The sequence below is a fragment of the Colossoma macropomum genome, unplaced genomic scaffold (assembly GCF_904425465.1).
Source record: "Colossoma macropomum unplaced genomic scaffold, Colossoma_macropomum, whole genome shotgun sequence".
Lineage (NCBI taxonomy): Eukaryota > Metazoa > Chordata > Actinopteri > Characiformes > Serrasalmidae > Colossoma > Colossoma macropomum.
In genome coordinates this window covers 49,250,677-49,264,818 of record NW_023494789.1, presented here as the reverse complement: position 1 = coordinate 49,264,818, position 14,142 = coordinate 49,250,677, and the positions used below count along the sequence as shown (strand labels likewise).

The following is a 14,142-nucleotide window of genomic DNA, read 5'->3' as shown; positions in this document are numbered from 1 at the left end:
CACATGTGTAATATAAATGTGTGGGGGGTGAACAGAGTGAAGACACTGAAAATGGGTTATTTTATATGTTCTTCACAGAAAATGAGCAAAGACCAAGAATCTGAGGTTGAAATAATAATAAATCACATCATTTTTTCTTTTGGTAAACACTGAAAATGGGTCCCACAGACCTGAACACCACACAAGGGATAAACAGGCACATCTACACAAAGCTGCCATACGTTTAAAGCACTTACGTGTTTCCTTTGTCCTCACTTGTTTGGACGGTTTGCTGGGCTCACCTGTGCCCAGGGCATTGCTTGCCAGCACTCTGAACTCATACTCTACCCAGGGGCTGAGCTCGATTACCGTAGCCGTCAGACGCCGGCCGCCCACCTCCTCTGGCACTGGCAGGAAACAAAGCACAGGCACTCAGAGACAGAAGAGCCCCCTATTGATCCTCCACGTGCCAGCACTACCGCGCACACACAAACAATAACACTGCGGTTGCCTTGCAGCCTGAGAAAGGGGGAGAGAAATGCGCTGCGGGCTGGAAACAGTACAGAACTCGTACATAAAACACAATGGATCAAATTAACCAAACAAGCTACAGCCATGATCACTAGATCAGCAACTATTAGAGAGGCTACAAGGCAAACAGGTGAAGTTTAGGTGCTGAATAATGTGTATAATGAATGTAATTAGCCTTCCCTACTTTAACGCTTAGATGTCTAGAATTAGTATCATTTTGATACTAATACTAATAAAATGTAATGACCAGGTTGTCCAATGATTACAATAATGATTTGTCATGAATCATATTGTTTTGCAGTCACATAAAGGGTGTTTTTTTCTGTATGAGCAACAATATTTTCATTAAAAACAAATCCTAACAAAATCTCTTCTTTTCTACTTACTAAAGCACTTTCGACTGATTTTCTCTGTTGTCTGAACGAGCTGAGAAGTAATTATTACGCAACTACACCATTGCTAGTGATAACTGATCCCTAAAGGTTAAATAGAGCATCGTACCTATACATAAAACACAAATTAAAGCAGCACAAAAAGAAAAGCACAGCCCTTTTGAGAATCTGTAGTCTTGCAATCACCAGCTACTTAATAACTAAGTGCTATTTTGGCACGCGGCGGGAAAAAAATCAATCTGGTAGGAATGTGGGGGGTGTGGAGGAGGGGGGTTGTGTAGTGCAAATGATTTGATCAGATGCAGGCTGGTTAGAGGCTCTACCTGTAGTGACAGCTTGCCAGCCGAGGGAGAAGGGGGTTCTAGCCTGGATGGTGTAGGCGGTAATTGGACTGTGATTATCAGGACCAGGCTTCCAGGAGAGAGTGGCTGTGGTGTCCGTGAGTTCTTCCACATGGATGCTGGTAGGGGGGCCTGGGGGACCTGAAACAGGAAGCAGTCATGCAGACCACACACACGCAGACACACACACACACACGCACACACACACACGCACAAACTTGTTTTCATACAGCGTCAGGACATGAGATCATAAAAATGTCCTATTTGTGTTACATATATGCAAGCGCTTATATGGCATAATAAGTCCTATATATATCACATTGGTAATTGCAAAATGGTTAGTTCCAATGAGCAATCTGATTGGCTGAGAGGCATCTTACCTATGCTGATATTTTGACAGTAAGGATAACATTTTGCTGAGCACCAGCTGCTAAGGACCGACTTTAGGGACCACTGGCTTTATGCTGCAGCTAACCATTACTAAGTTTTTACTTTTTCAAAAATAGAAAATGGACAGATAATATAAAGAAAATATTTGACCTGCAGACCATTTGGTCAGATTCAGAAAAAGAGAGTGATCATAGGCCTACATTTATACACTATATATATATATATATATATATATATATACACACATATATATGAGAGAAGAAAACCTCGTATCTCCAAAATGGTAACTTTACAGGAGACGGAAAAAACTTACTTTACTTTTAATGTTTTGATCATGAAATTTATATACAATGTAAAGAACAACAGGCATTTTCAGATTATGTCAAAAACTGAAAAACAACAAAAATGGAGACATAAGGTTTTCTTCCGACAGCAGAGATATATATATATATATATATATATATCACATTATATAACTTCTATAAGATAATATTTTATTTATTTTATTCACCTGCAGACTGTTTGGTCAGATTCAGTAAAAGAGAGTGACCACAGATCAACACCACATTTGTTCAAAGCACTTTACAAAGTCAAGCTCATTTTTTAGCCCTATCATTGTTGTTTTCTCTGATTTTCCTACAAACTGAGGGCACTTTTGTCTTAAAAATGTACAAAAACAAACACACGCACACACAGTCACCCTGTGTTGCAGCTTTCTCGTGAACAGCTGCCTAAAGCGCAGGAGTCCGCCTCGTAAATTACACTAAACGTTTGGTGTTTTCTTTCTTCTCTTTAATCGCCCTAATTAGTAACGGCTTACTTTTCTCGTTGGTCTGAACGAGGACTGTGCAGCTCCGTCGTTTTCTCGGGTCTGTAAATGTTCGGCGTGTGTGGGAGGATTTTTGTTTCTGCTACACTGTGTCATCAGTTTGTGAGTCCTGTGAGCCGTATAACAGCGCAGATCTGCAAAAGGCGAGATGATGCAATGCGAGAGAAAACAGAGCTGGCTCCTCAAACGTTACCTTTAAATGTCATTTGAGCACCTGTGCAGGTGGCCTAGTTTATGTGCCAATAATACACGATCCTGTCCCACTCGGTTTCGAACCCTGCAGAGAATAGTTCCAGCTCTAATCTAACTCACCTGGATCTAATCTTCACCTGCCCACGAATGTTCAGATTGGCTTGGAAAAATAAAAATGATTTGCTAGATCAGGTGTGTTAAATTAGATGTGCCAAAAGTGATGCTGCGTTCACAACCACATCGGAACTGGGCTGTTTCCAGCTTTCAAGTGGGAAAAATCCATTTGAACGGCTCTATAGCTCAGAATTCCCACTTGGAAATTTGGAAAATCTTAAAAGTGACTTATCTGAGTTCAAAAGTGACTTTTTCGTCACTTCGACAGGGCGGCGCCCACAGAATAAGAAGTAATAGCTTGTTTGGAGCATTTTTAAGCAGACTGTTGTGTTTCTATTTGTGAATAATATACAATTTGTGCATGATATCTTTACATACATTGGGATACCTGGATATTTTGAAAGTTTATGTCATTCTGTGCAAGATTTTTGATCAATACAATCATGTCATTTGTGGCCCTATATTAATGGTGAATTGCCTTAGCCTATATCAACATTTAAAATAAGTGAAAAACCAAACCTTTTATTTCTATTGTAAAAGCTATTTAAGAGCCTTTAATAAGCAGTTATCATGAATCCAGTATAAGCCCATAAAATATGCCAGAAATATGTGTCACCAAGTGGTGCACAAAACCTGTTTAAAGCACAGCTGAAAAAAGAATCATGTTCATGTGAGAGTAAGTAAGAAGGTGGTCTTGCATACATTAAAAAAACATGTTTGATTCATAATAAATCTAATTTTTTTAACTTCTTTAAGTTCGATATCAAAGAGATCTTCATGTAGTGTTTGGGACAGACACTTTCCAATAGAAAGTACCCTATAAATGCTGATTTTGTATATATTTAGCATATTACTATCTCTATTAATGCGCTGGGTTAAAATAGATCATAATATAATATTTGTAAATATCTAAACTCTGAATACTTCATTGTTTTTTTACTGTGGGAAAGCAGTTTGAACTAATTCAGTAGAATTACCCACAATGCGCTCTAGCATTTGCATTGCGGCTGCAGTGGTTCGGTTGTTACCTCTGACGATCAGATCCGTGGCGATGGAACTGCTGTCCACTTTGGTCTGCACGGCACACGTGTACTTCCCAGCATGCCTCATCTGAATGTTCCGGATCATGATGTCACCAGAAGAATGCTGTGGAACAACAGTGAGATCAAAGAATGTAAATCTTGACATGCTTAGCGTTGCTGGAACAAAGCCTCGGATCTTCATTTTTGTCATTTTGAATTTTTTTCTTACAGAAATTTCAAAACACCAGCTGCCCTTTAAAATGTGTTAAAATACCATGATGAACAGACCAGTTAAAACAGCCCAAAACGACTTGAAAAAAAATTATGTATAGTAACTATATCAATTATATAAATTTGACATAATTTGAAAATACCTGTTGTCCTTTACATTATAAGTATTTGATAATAAATGGACCAAAAGAAATGGTCCAAAATGACTGAAAAAAGTCTGGTTCCATTGACTTACATTAAAAGTAAGGTATGTTTTTTGCTTCTACTGTATGCATGCAAATATGTAATAACAATAAGTCCCTTATGTATTATATAACAATTATAAATTATATCATAAAACAGAAATGGACACATTAGATAACTTCTATAAGATATTTTACATTTGACCTGCAGACTGCAACAAAGCCTTGAACTTAAAATTGTCATTTTTTAATTTTTTTTCATAAATTTCAGCTGCCCTTTAAAATGTTAAAACTCCATGATGAACAGACCAATTAAAACAGCCCAAAACGACTTGAAAAAATCTTGTTCCATTAACTTACATTGAAAGTTATGGATGTTTTTCCTTCTCCTGTAAAGTTACTTTTTCGGCCGAGGTTCAGTTCAGACAGCGATGTTTCCAAACCCGTCGGCGCGAAACCCCAAAGTCATCCTACATTCTAGCCTGACTCTGAATTGATTCGTGCTGAGAACTGATTGCTTTACTCAAGAAGAAACGAAGCAATCTGAGTGTCAGTCCCTTCGTCTGCAGTTCGACTTCTTTCGCGGCTTTATTCGCATTAAAGGACGGAAGTGTTGCCATTATCCCATTAGTATACATCCTTCATTTTAAATTATAATGATTAAGTAAGTCATCACTAAGTAATGCGGGAGTGCTTTTAATATGCAAATGAAGAGCGCCAGTCTCTAGGAAGTTGTCCGCGGCTTCTTTCTGTGCCGGTTGTCATCTCGTTCGGCATCCCATAAGCTGCACAGCCCCTCGGAGCTGAGAGCCAAAGCGATGAATCAGTCAGAGGGGTAAAAGTAGTCATACATTAGGAAAAAAAAGAGGGAAAAAATGGATTTATGAACTTTTAATGAAGAGCGAATAAAAGCAAAGTGCTGTAATTCATTTCCGCATGCAGTGGCTTAATCACACTCTGTATTAACACACTTCAGCTTGTCAATGCCCATGCATAATGGGAAAATCTCTCATAACAGCTTCACAAAGAGTTGCCTTAATCTCTGCTTGATTCCATTTTTGGCTAAAAAATGCTCGAAATCTCACTTGAAGTTGGAATGAAAAACGTTCTCTTTTGACGAATAGAACGGAAAACACTTAAAGAGTTCGATGGAGACGTGAACAGTGCGGTAGACCAAAGGTAAACCCACTCTAGTAAACAGCGCGGATGAGACTGCAGAATGCGATGCTGGCTGAGCAGCACTTCAGCATCACTCAGTTAATGCAAGAGAGGAACTGCATGGTACGTTTACAGATTTACGGCTCCTGTATTAAATAAAGTAGAGAAAATCGATGGCTTTCTGCCTCTGAACCCCACCAACCTTACAACACTCGCAGCTTCTTAGAAGACAAGAGAACGATAAAAAATGTATTAGCTTTCTGAGACAGTGAAAATGCCCAGGCCTCTATTCATTATGAAGTGCTGTAGCTGAAAATAAAGAATTCTTTACTTGATTCTCACTAAAGAAGAGTTAGAAGGAAAGGTGTTCAGTCTTCTTTCCTTTAAGACTGATGCTATAATCAGGGCTGCGTGTAAACTTTTTGACTATACACCGATCAGGCATAACATTCTGACCACCTCCTTGTTTCTACGCTCATTGTCCATTTTATCAGCTCCACTTACTATATAGGTGCACTTTGTAGTTCTACAGTTACAGACTGTAGTCCATCTGTTTCTCTGATACTTTGTTAGCCCCCTTTTACCCTGTTCTTCAGTGGTCAGGACCCCCATGGACCCTCACAGAGCAGGTACTATTTGGGTGGTGGATCATTCTCAGCACTGCTGTAACACTGACATGGTGGTGGTGTGTTAGTGTGTGTTGTGCTGGTATGAGTGGATCAGACACCTCAGTGTCTCTGCTGGACTGAGAATGGTCCACCAACCAAAAATATCCAGCCAACAGCATCCTGTGACCACTGATGAAGGACTTAAGGATGACCAACACAAACTGTGCAGCAGCAGATGAGCTATCGTCTCTGACTTTACATCTACAAGGTGGACTGACAAGGTAGGAGTGTCTAATAGAGTGGACAGTGAGTGGACACAGTGTTTAAAAACTCCAGCAGCGCTGCTGTGTCTGATCCACTCAGACCAGCACAACACACACTAACACACCACCACCACGTCAGTGTTACTGCAGTGCTGAGAATGATCCACCTCCCAAATAGTACCTGCTCTGTGAGGGTCCATGGGGGTCCTGACCACTGAAGAACAGGGTAAAAGGAGGCTAACAAAGTATCAGAGAAACAGATGGACTACAGTCTGTAACTGTAGAACTACAAAGTGCACCTATATAGTAAGTGGAGCTGATAAAATGGACAATGAGTGTAGAAACGAGGAGGTGGTCATAATGTTATGTCTGGTGTATATCAAAACTATGTAACTCTGGTGCCAGGAAAGTTGAATTAAAATAGTTGCAATTAAAACTACAATTCTTACAAAACAGTTTGTCATTTTAACTGTGAAAAAAGTTTATCTTCTCCACAATTTTTCAGATTCCCCAAGGGGGCGCTATTAGCACACATTTCCTTGCATCATTAAAATGGTTGCCGTCAAACCGAATGACTTTTAGGCACTTTGTACTTTGTGTATATGTAAGATCTCCTAAATTCCTTTATGAATTAGGGATGTCAAATGATTAAAATAGTTCATCAAATCTTTATGTGTGTTCTATTGCAGTTATTTTGCTCAAATTTGCCCCAAAGATCCTTTTCCTTTTAAAAAAGCATAACATCACGTTTTTTCACACTGTATCACTCCGCTGAAACGCCGTTGCTAAGCAACGACTTTGACAGCTGTAGGAGACGCTCAAGCCATTTGAACGTTTTTACTTCTTACTTTGCCACAAACAGAAAATGGACACTTTTAAGATCACATTTGACCGACAGCCGGTTTGGTCAGACTCTGAAGATGAGACGACACTAAATTGTCTGTTGGTCTGTGTGGAGCTGGAGAACGAACTGCCGGCTGTGCGGCGAGTGGGCGGAGCTCGTTACTCTGACAAGCTGCTTGTTAAGGAACTATAATTTGGTGAAGGAACTGCGAACATTAAAACATATTAAACGCCGCGTTCACGGCCCAGTTTATTAATTTATTACTTTATTTATTTAACTGTTGTATAAAAGCAATAGAACACTCGAGGAGTGTGTTATCGCCAATAACATCACGGCTGTGATGATCTACGGCGACCAAATCACAGCCGTGATGTTATTTCGCTATAGCACACTCCCTCTGGTGTTCTATTGCTTAAATATACAGTCAATGAGTGTATATATCATATATACCACATATACAGTCAATGAGTGTATATAACATTTATATCATATATACAGTCAATCAGTGTATATATCATATATACCACATATACAGTCAATGGTTCAGCTCCTCTGTGATTGTAGCCTCTCGCTCTTGTTCATGCAGTTCATGGGTTCTTGTTACAGTGGGGATCTCGAGGGGAACTGTAGCTCCACCAAGTGGCTGCTTTTGTTAGTTTGCAGCTTGTTGATTTATCAATAGTTCTCTGCAAGCGTCTGTCCAGCGTCGTCTGCTGAAGGTACTGAGTTGTCTCTTTAAAAGACATTTAAAGGCTGCATTTGAATGGGAGCACTACAATCACTGATTCTATCAGACCAACACAGCTCACTGCAGCTGGGTTTCAGTCTGCCCTCCTTTACTAACATTATTAGGGTTTACTTTGACAGTCCTATTACGAATATACTTTTCAACCGTTTACTGGGCATCAATGAGATTCTAAATCAGTCTAAAACAATGTCTACTGTGCTGGTTATTATTTAAATCTGAGTAAGTGATTTATTCGGTGTGGGGACTCACTCCGCCAACTTTCTCAAAGTATCCTCCGTGGCTGCCGAAATGGATCAGCTGCTCGTTGAAGAACCAGGTGAACTTGAGCTCCAGCGTGGGGTCATGGGTCACCTGGCAGGGCAGCACGATGCTCTCGCCTACCGTCACGTCCAGCGTGGAGGGAGCGGTGGTGATGATTGTCGCCCCTGCAAAGCACAGTCAGTATTCAGCTTTGAGCTCAAAGAGATCTAGAAAGTGAATTAATGAAAAAGGATTCATTACAAGATTGAAGTGACAATATTTTTTGCCTCAATGTGACACAGAATTAACAAATCCATGTGATGGCTGGAGTGCATATTATACAGTTATTACATTATACATATAGTACTATGCTTGAGGCTAATGTAGCCGAAACCCATTTTCAAGTAAAAGTCTTAATTCCTGGGTAAAATAATGACTCAAGTACACCCTCAGAAATAAAGGTAGTAAACTGTCGCTGGGGCAGTCCCCCTCTTGTCACTGGGGTGGGACCATCAAGGGTTCATCTCAGTACCTTTAGTCAGGGAACATAACTGAACCATAATCCACTGAAATGATATGTTCTAAGCTGAACTGACTCCACACACCCCGTCTCGTCTCCAGGCTTTTATTTTACTGTTCTGTTTTAAAACATTCGGTTATGAAAAGGTACAAATAGGAACTTTTCACCTGGAGAAACTTATTTAAGGTTCACAATCGGACCTTAAAACCACTGTTGTAGCTTTGAGGGAACATTTACACTGTTTGTACCTTGATGAACGAGAAATGTACCTGAACAGAACCTTTATTTCTAACAGTGTTAAAGTAAAATACTTTTCCAAAACAAGTAAAAAAAAAAGTCCTGAGTAACTTTTAGAACTGCAGTGGGCTATTTTACTGATTTCTCCAGACATTAAAGAAGCACACTTTAGAGGACTTGGTGGTGAATTTTAGAGGAGGTGTACCCTCGTTAGTAGCGGATTTTGCCACAATCCAGCAGCAAAAGTCTAACAGATTCTCTGCGAGACTGGGGAGAATGTAAACCATGAAGGTAGAAAAAATCATATCCAAGCCAAAAAAGCAAACTTGCGATATAATGCTTGCAATATGAATGCAACTTCCCATCAAAGCTGAGCTGTTTGGACTGCTTTTGTGAATGTTTCTTCTGCATTAGCAGTGCAGGACATGGCCTAAAATTCAGCATCTTACCCAGGCCACATAAAAGGTAGAGGTTTTTGTCCACTGAAGCGTATTTGGGGAGAGGCAGTGGACAGAGGGATGTTGGACCCCTCGAGTGCTTTCTGAACTGCATCATGTGTCACTGTCAGAGTCCCACCAAAGCTCCCTAAAGCCCCATCTGCACCGGCACAGAATGCAACACTCCAAAAATAATAAGCCGCCAAACCCCGGCAGGGCCGGCTCCCCGTGCCTTTTTCCTTTTCAAGTCACCGTTTGTGCTATTTTAGTGGGGGGAACTTGACAAGCGTGCCTGTTTTCCTCCGTCTGAAAGTGCCTCTGTGTGTACAGCAGGTGCGCAGAGAGAGAGACAGGTAGAGAGAAAGAAAGAGAGTGAAACGATAAGAGAATTGGATTAAAAAAAATCAAGTGAATAAAAAAAAAAAAAGGTTTCTGCCGCTGCAGCAAGCCTCTTCCGCCTCATGGGGGTGCTGTGCGCGTTTGAGTGAGACTTCCTGCAGACTAAATTAAGCGTGGCAAATGATGCCCCCAGACAAGCCTGAATTCACGCAGGAAAGCGTCGAGCGGCCCCGGCTTTCAATCTGGAGGTTGAGGATTCGGTTTGCATTATACGTCCCTTACATACGAAACAATCTCCCTCATCTCTTTTCTGATATCAGACGGCGAAGGCGAGGCTATCAGGAGAGCCGCCGGGGTTTTGTGAGCGACACAATGGGGAGGCGTCACTTCTTTTATTGCAGGGATGAGATCCCACTCTGGCTGCCTGTCACAGAGGCACAATGGGTGACAATGCGGCACAGCCTGGTATTCTAATGTCAGCTCTTAAAGTGGATGTGCGGGCACTTTTTCATTCAGGGAGTGACAGCGACGAGCGGGAAAAGGCGCGCGTCACTCGCCGTCCGCGAGCAGCTCACCTGTAGGTGAATACGGAATGATCTACCTTTCTTTTCCAGTCTTGAGTGGCCTTCTGTCTCTTACCCTAGAAATCTCCCTATGTTTGCTGGTCTGTGTTTCTTGGGGGTGGGGGGTGGGAGGGTCGTTGGACCATTTGGCTCTCCTTGAATGTTCTGTTTCATGCTTGGTCAATACCTTGGAAATGACTCAGGGATACTGACAAGATACCATGTTGTGATTATGTTGCTGGGTCATTTTACAGAAACGTCCATTTTTGTGTCCCTAGCGTTTACAGATATATTACATCGAAAAACATGTTAGGGTTACAATTTATTTATATTTTTAAATAAAACAATGAGTTATTTGAACAATTACACTTCAGCCATCAATTTAGCAATATTGGTTTTTAAAGAATTATCTAGAATTCCAAGCACCACAGAAGAGCTCGTCCCCAGAGTCATGTGTAAAGGCTGAGGCCATATTTTGAAGAAAAAACATGTTTTTCTGCAATTTTAACTGCAATAATCTAAACATGACTATGAAACACATGAATTAAATGACATAAAGAAAACAAATGGCAAATGAATATTATAAAATATATAATGAAAGTTCCTCAGGAGTCGTGTCACTGGTGTTACCGCGTAACAAAAAATCTCTTATTTTGAAATAAAAGTCACACTGATGACATCACTCGACTTCCTTTTACCTGTTTTCTGAGGATCTATGAAGAAAAGCACATGGTGAGTCCACTGAGTCTTTCAGTTATCAGAGATTTTCTCGTTTAGCTCATGATTTCATATGAAGCTTTTAACTGAAGTCACTGGTGTGACCGACTTTATTCTGAGGTAATTGTGAAAAAATAGAATACAAATGGATTAAATTCCATATTTTAGTGGATATTACACGATTGACAACATGTGGTTTGATGCTCTGTAGCAGCCATTCTGTAAAATGCATTTTTCATTAAAAATGTCTCTGGTGTTCCCTTTATTATGTGTAACACCAATGAGGATCGGTAACACCACTGACTCCTATGGACAGATAGAAAAGTGGACGTTTCTGTAGAATGACCCTGCTACATAATTGCCCTTAATCATCTAAAGTGCACAGGTTTAATGATGCGTCTGATTCGCATGACGTGGAAACCAGCAGAGATTTGAGCGCAACTGAGTCAGCACTGGTGCGTGAAATCAAGCGCCGGCCAACCAGCACCACATTCACATATCATTCACATGACCCTACTTCATGCAGGTGTTTTGATAGGGAGCGAATAAAGGCGGAGTTTAAGGTGCACTGCTCCCCCTACTGACCAAACTTAACAGAATTAACATTATGATGACCAGAAAGAACATAATGTGAATTTAAACAAAACGTACTAGTTTCTTTTTTAAGATGGTAGAATGATGTGATTGTGTCGTGATTGTTTTCCTAAAATAACATATTTAAACACTGTATTATTGCTGCACAAGCTGTGTTTTGTATTGCAGTGCAATCTGTCTTTAAATGGAACATGGAACAGTAGCAGCCTGTTTGTGCACATAAAATAGGTACATCTTTTGTACTGTAGTCTCATATTGTTATTTTGTATTCTTATTCTAATTATTGGTATTATAGGTGATATTGATGGTACTTTTGGTTAGTTAACCTCAAATCAAGCATTTACGCTCAAATTCACACACATACCTACCAGATGTGAGATGATCATACAGATATGCCAAAGATGAAATTGATGAATAACAAAATTTGTGTGTGCTCATTTTATGATTGGATTTGTGTGCAACTTTGATGGATAAGGGCCACTGTGACTGTGATGTGTCTTACAATCTATTAAAACACCATACTGAACCCTTGCTAACTGTGATTAAGGACTGACCTGCACTGTGTTGACCAAACATTTAGTAAACTGGACTATGTGAGTGCCTTGATTCATGAAAATGCCCACAGGATAAACATCTAGAGTGTCTAAAATTAGTCACAGCATACAATAAAATGTACAATGCTATGCAAATATCTTAGGCACATAAACAAACTGTTTAAAACCACTCATCTGTGCGACATTAGAATAAATGCAAACGATAATGCAGTAGAAATGAACAAGAATTTCTTTTGTGTAAAGTAGTTAGAAGAACAAACTCTATTGATGTCATTGTTCAGAGTGAGCAGAGCTGCATTCTAATAGACAGTTTGATAAAGCTTTGCTTGGCGTCTCTGTGCTTGTGTTGATGTGCTGAGATAAACTGATACACCGATCAGGCATAACATTATGACCACCTCCTTGTTTCTACGCTCATTGTCCATTTTATCAGCTCCACTTACTATATAGGTGCACTTTGTAGTTCTACAGTTACAGACTGTAGTCCATCTGTTTCTCTGATACTTTGTTAGCCCCCTTTTACCCTGTTCTTCAGTGGTCAGGACCCCCATGGACCCTCACAGAGCAGGTACTATTTGGGTGGTGGATCATTCTCAGCACTGCAGTAACACTGACGTGGTGGTGGTGTGTTAGTGTGTGTTGTGCTGGTGCGAGTGGATCAGACACAGCAGTGCTGCTAAAGTTTTTAAACACCTCAGCGTCGCTGCTGGACTGAGAATAGTCCACCAACCAAAAATATCTAGCCAACAGCGTCCTGTGGGCAGCGTCCTGTGACCACTGTTGAAGGACTAGAGGATGACCAACACAAACTGTGCAGCAGCAGATGAGCTATCGTCTCTGACTTTACATCTACAAGGTGGATGGACAAGGTAGGAGTGTCTAATAGAGTGGACAGTGAGTGGACACTGTTTAAAAACTCCAGCAGCACTGCTGTGTCTGATCCACTCAGACCAGCACAACACACACTAACACCACCGCCACGTCAGTGTTACTGCAGTGCTGAGAATGATCCACCACCCAAATAGTACCTGCTCTGTGAGGGTCCATGGGGGTCCTGACCACTGAAGAACAGGGTAAAAGGGGGCTAACAAAGTATCAGAGAAACAGATGGACTACAGTCTGTAACTGTAGAACTACAAAGTGCACCTATATAGTAAGTGGAGCTGATAAAATGGACAATGAGCGTAGAAACAAGGAGGCGGTCATAATGTTATGCCTGATTGGTGTATTTTACAAATCTGTGACATGGTTGAAAGTCAGGAACAGTTGATAAGTGTAACTGGCCTGCTCAAAAAGCTATGCAAAATGATTATGAGGGTGGGCGTTTCTATGTCATAGCACCCATAATAATAAGAATGCAGCACACCAGCTTACACATATTTGTTACTAATATGGAGCTGAATGGAACGGATGACCTTACTTAGCAATAATTATCATACTGCAATAATTCACTGTAATAATTCAGTGGGGTGTATTTTCTTTCAGTGTGGGCACAACAACCAATCAGCACAGCAGAACAAAATAATAATACAACATTTGTCTTAGTGGTGAGGAGAGACAGAGTGTCAAACTACATAGTGTTGAGTAACAATAGCAGTAGGGTTGAGGCTTAGGTTCTGAGCGATGTCTAACAGAATTACCGCTGTAACAGCCTGCAGTGATGGTAAAAACTCATTGACTGCTGGGTCAAAATCCATCATTTATTTATTTACTGGTTTATTTTATGCAAACCAGAACAATACACTGGTATACTCCACACATGAACTGGTTGAGTGATGTGATATCCTAAATTAATAGCACATTTATTGTATGTAACATATATCAGGTTGTTCTACAAACAAGGCTGTGCAAGACCACAGCATCAGGTTTCAAACATCAGACAAAACAGCTTCAGGTTTCGGCAAAACCACACAAGTGAAAATGTTTCGTTTCTGGCTGTTTCACCACAACCTCAAGCAAAACAGCTTCAGAGAAGAAGGAACCACGCGAAGATGAATCGGCCTCAGAGTTAATAAAAAATTGCAGCTCCTCATGAAAGATGATTATAAATTACTACAACATTTTAACAAAAAGCGTCAGTGTAAAGGACCCTTACAAAATTACCACCCACCAACCAT

The 14,142-nt window shown here is 40.4% G+C and overlaps 1 protein-coding gene across 1 annotated transcript in view; it reads right to left on the bottom strand.

Moving 5' to 3' along the window:
• The window catches only part of cntn4 (contactin 4), a 298,829-nt gene that overhangs the window by 18,428 nt on the left and 266,259 nt on the right, over positions 1-14,142 (bottom strand). Inside the window, exons 13-16 of the mRNA XM_036571557.1 lie at positions 8,074-8,249; positions 3,797-3,914; positions 1,226-1,384; positions 237-386 (exon numbers count right to left, since the gene is read on the bottom strand). Coding sequence (XP_036427450.1) covers positions 237-386; positions 1,226-1,384; positions 3,797-3,914; positions 8,074-8,249 — 603 coding nt within the window. The remainder of the gene's footprint in view (positions 1-236; positions 387-1,225; positions 1,385-3,796; positions 3,915-8,073; positions 8,250-14,142) is intronic.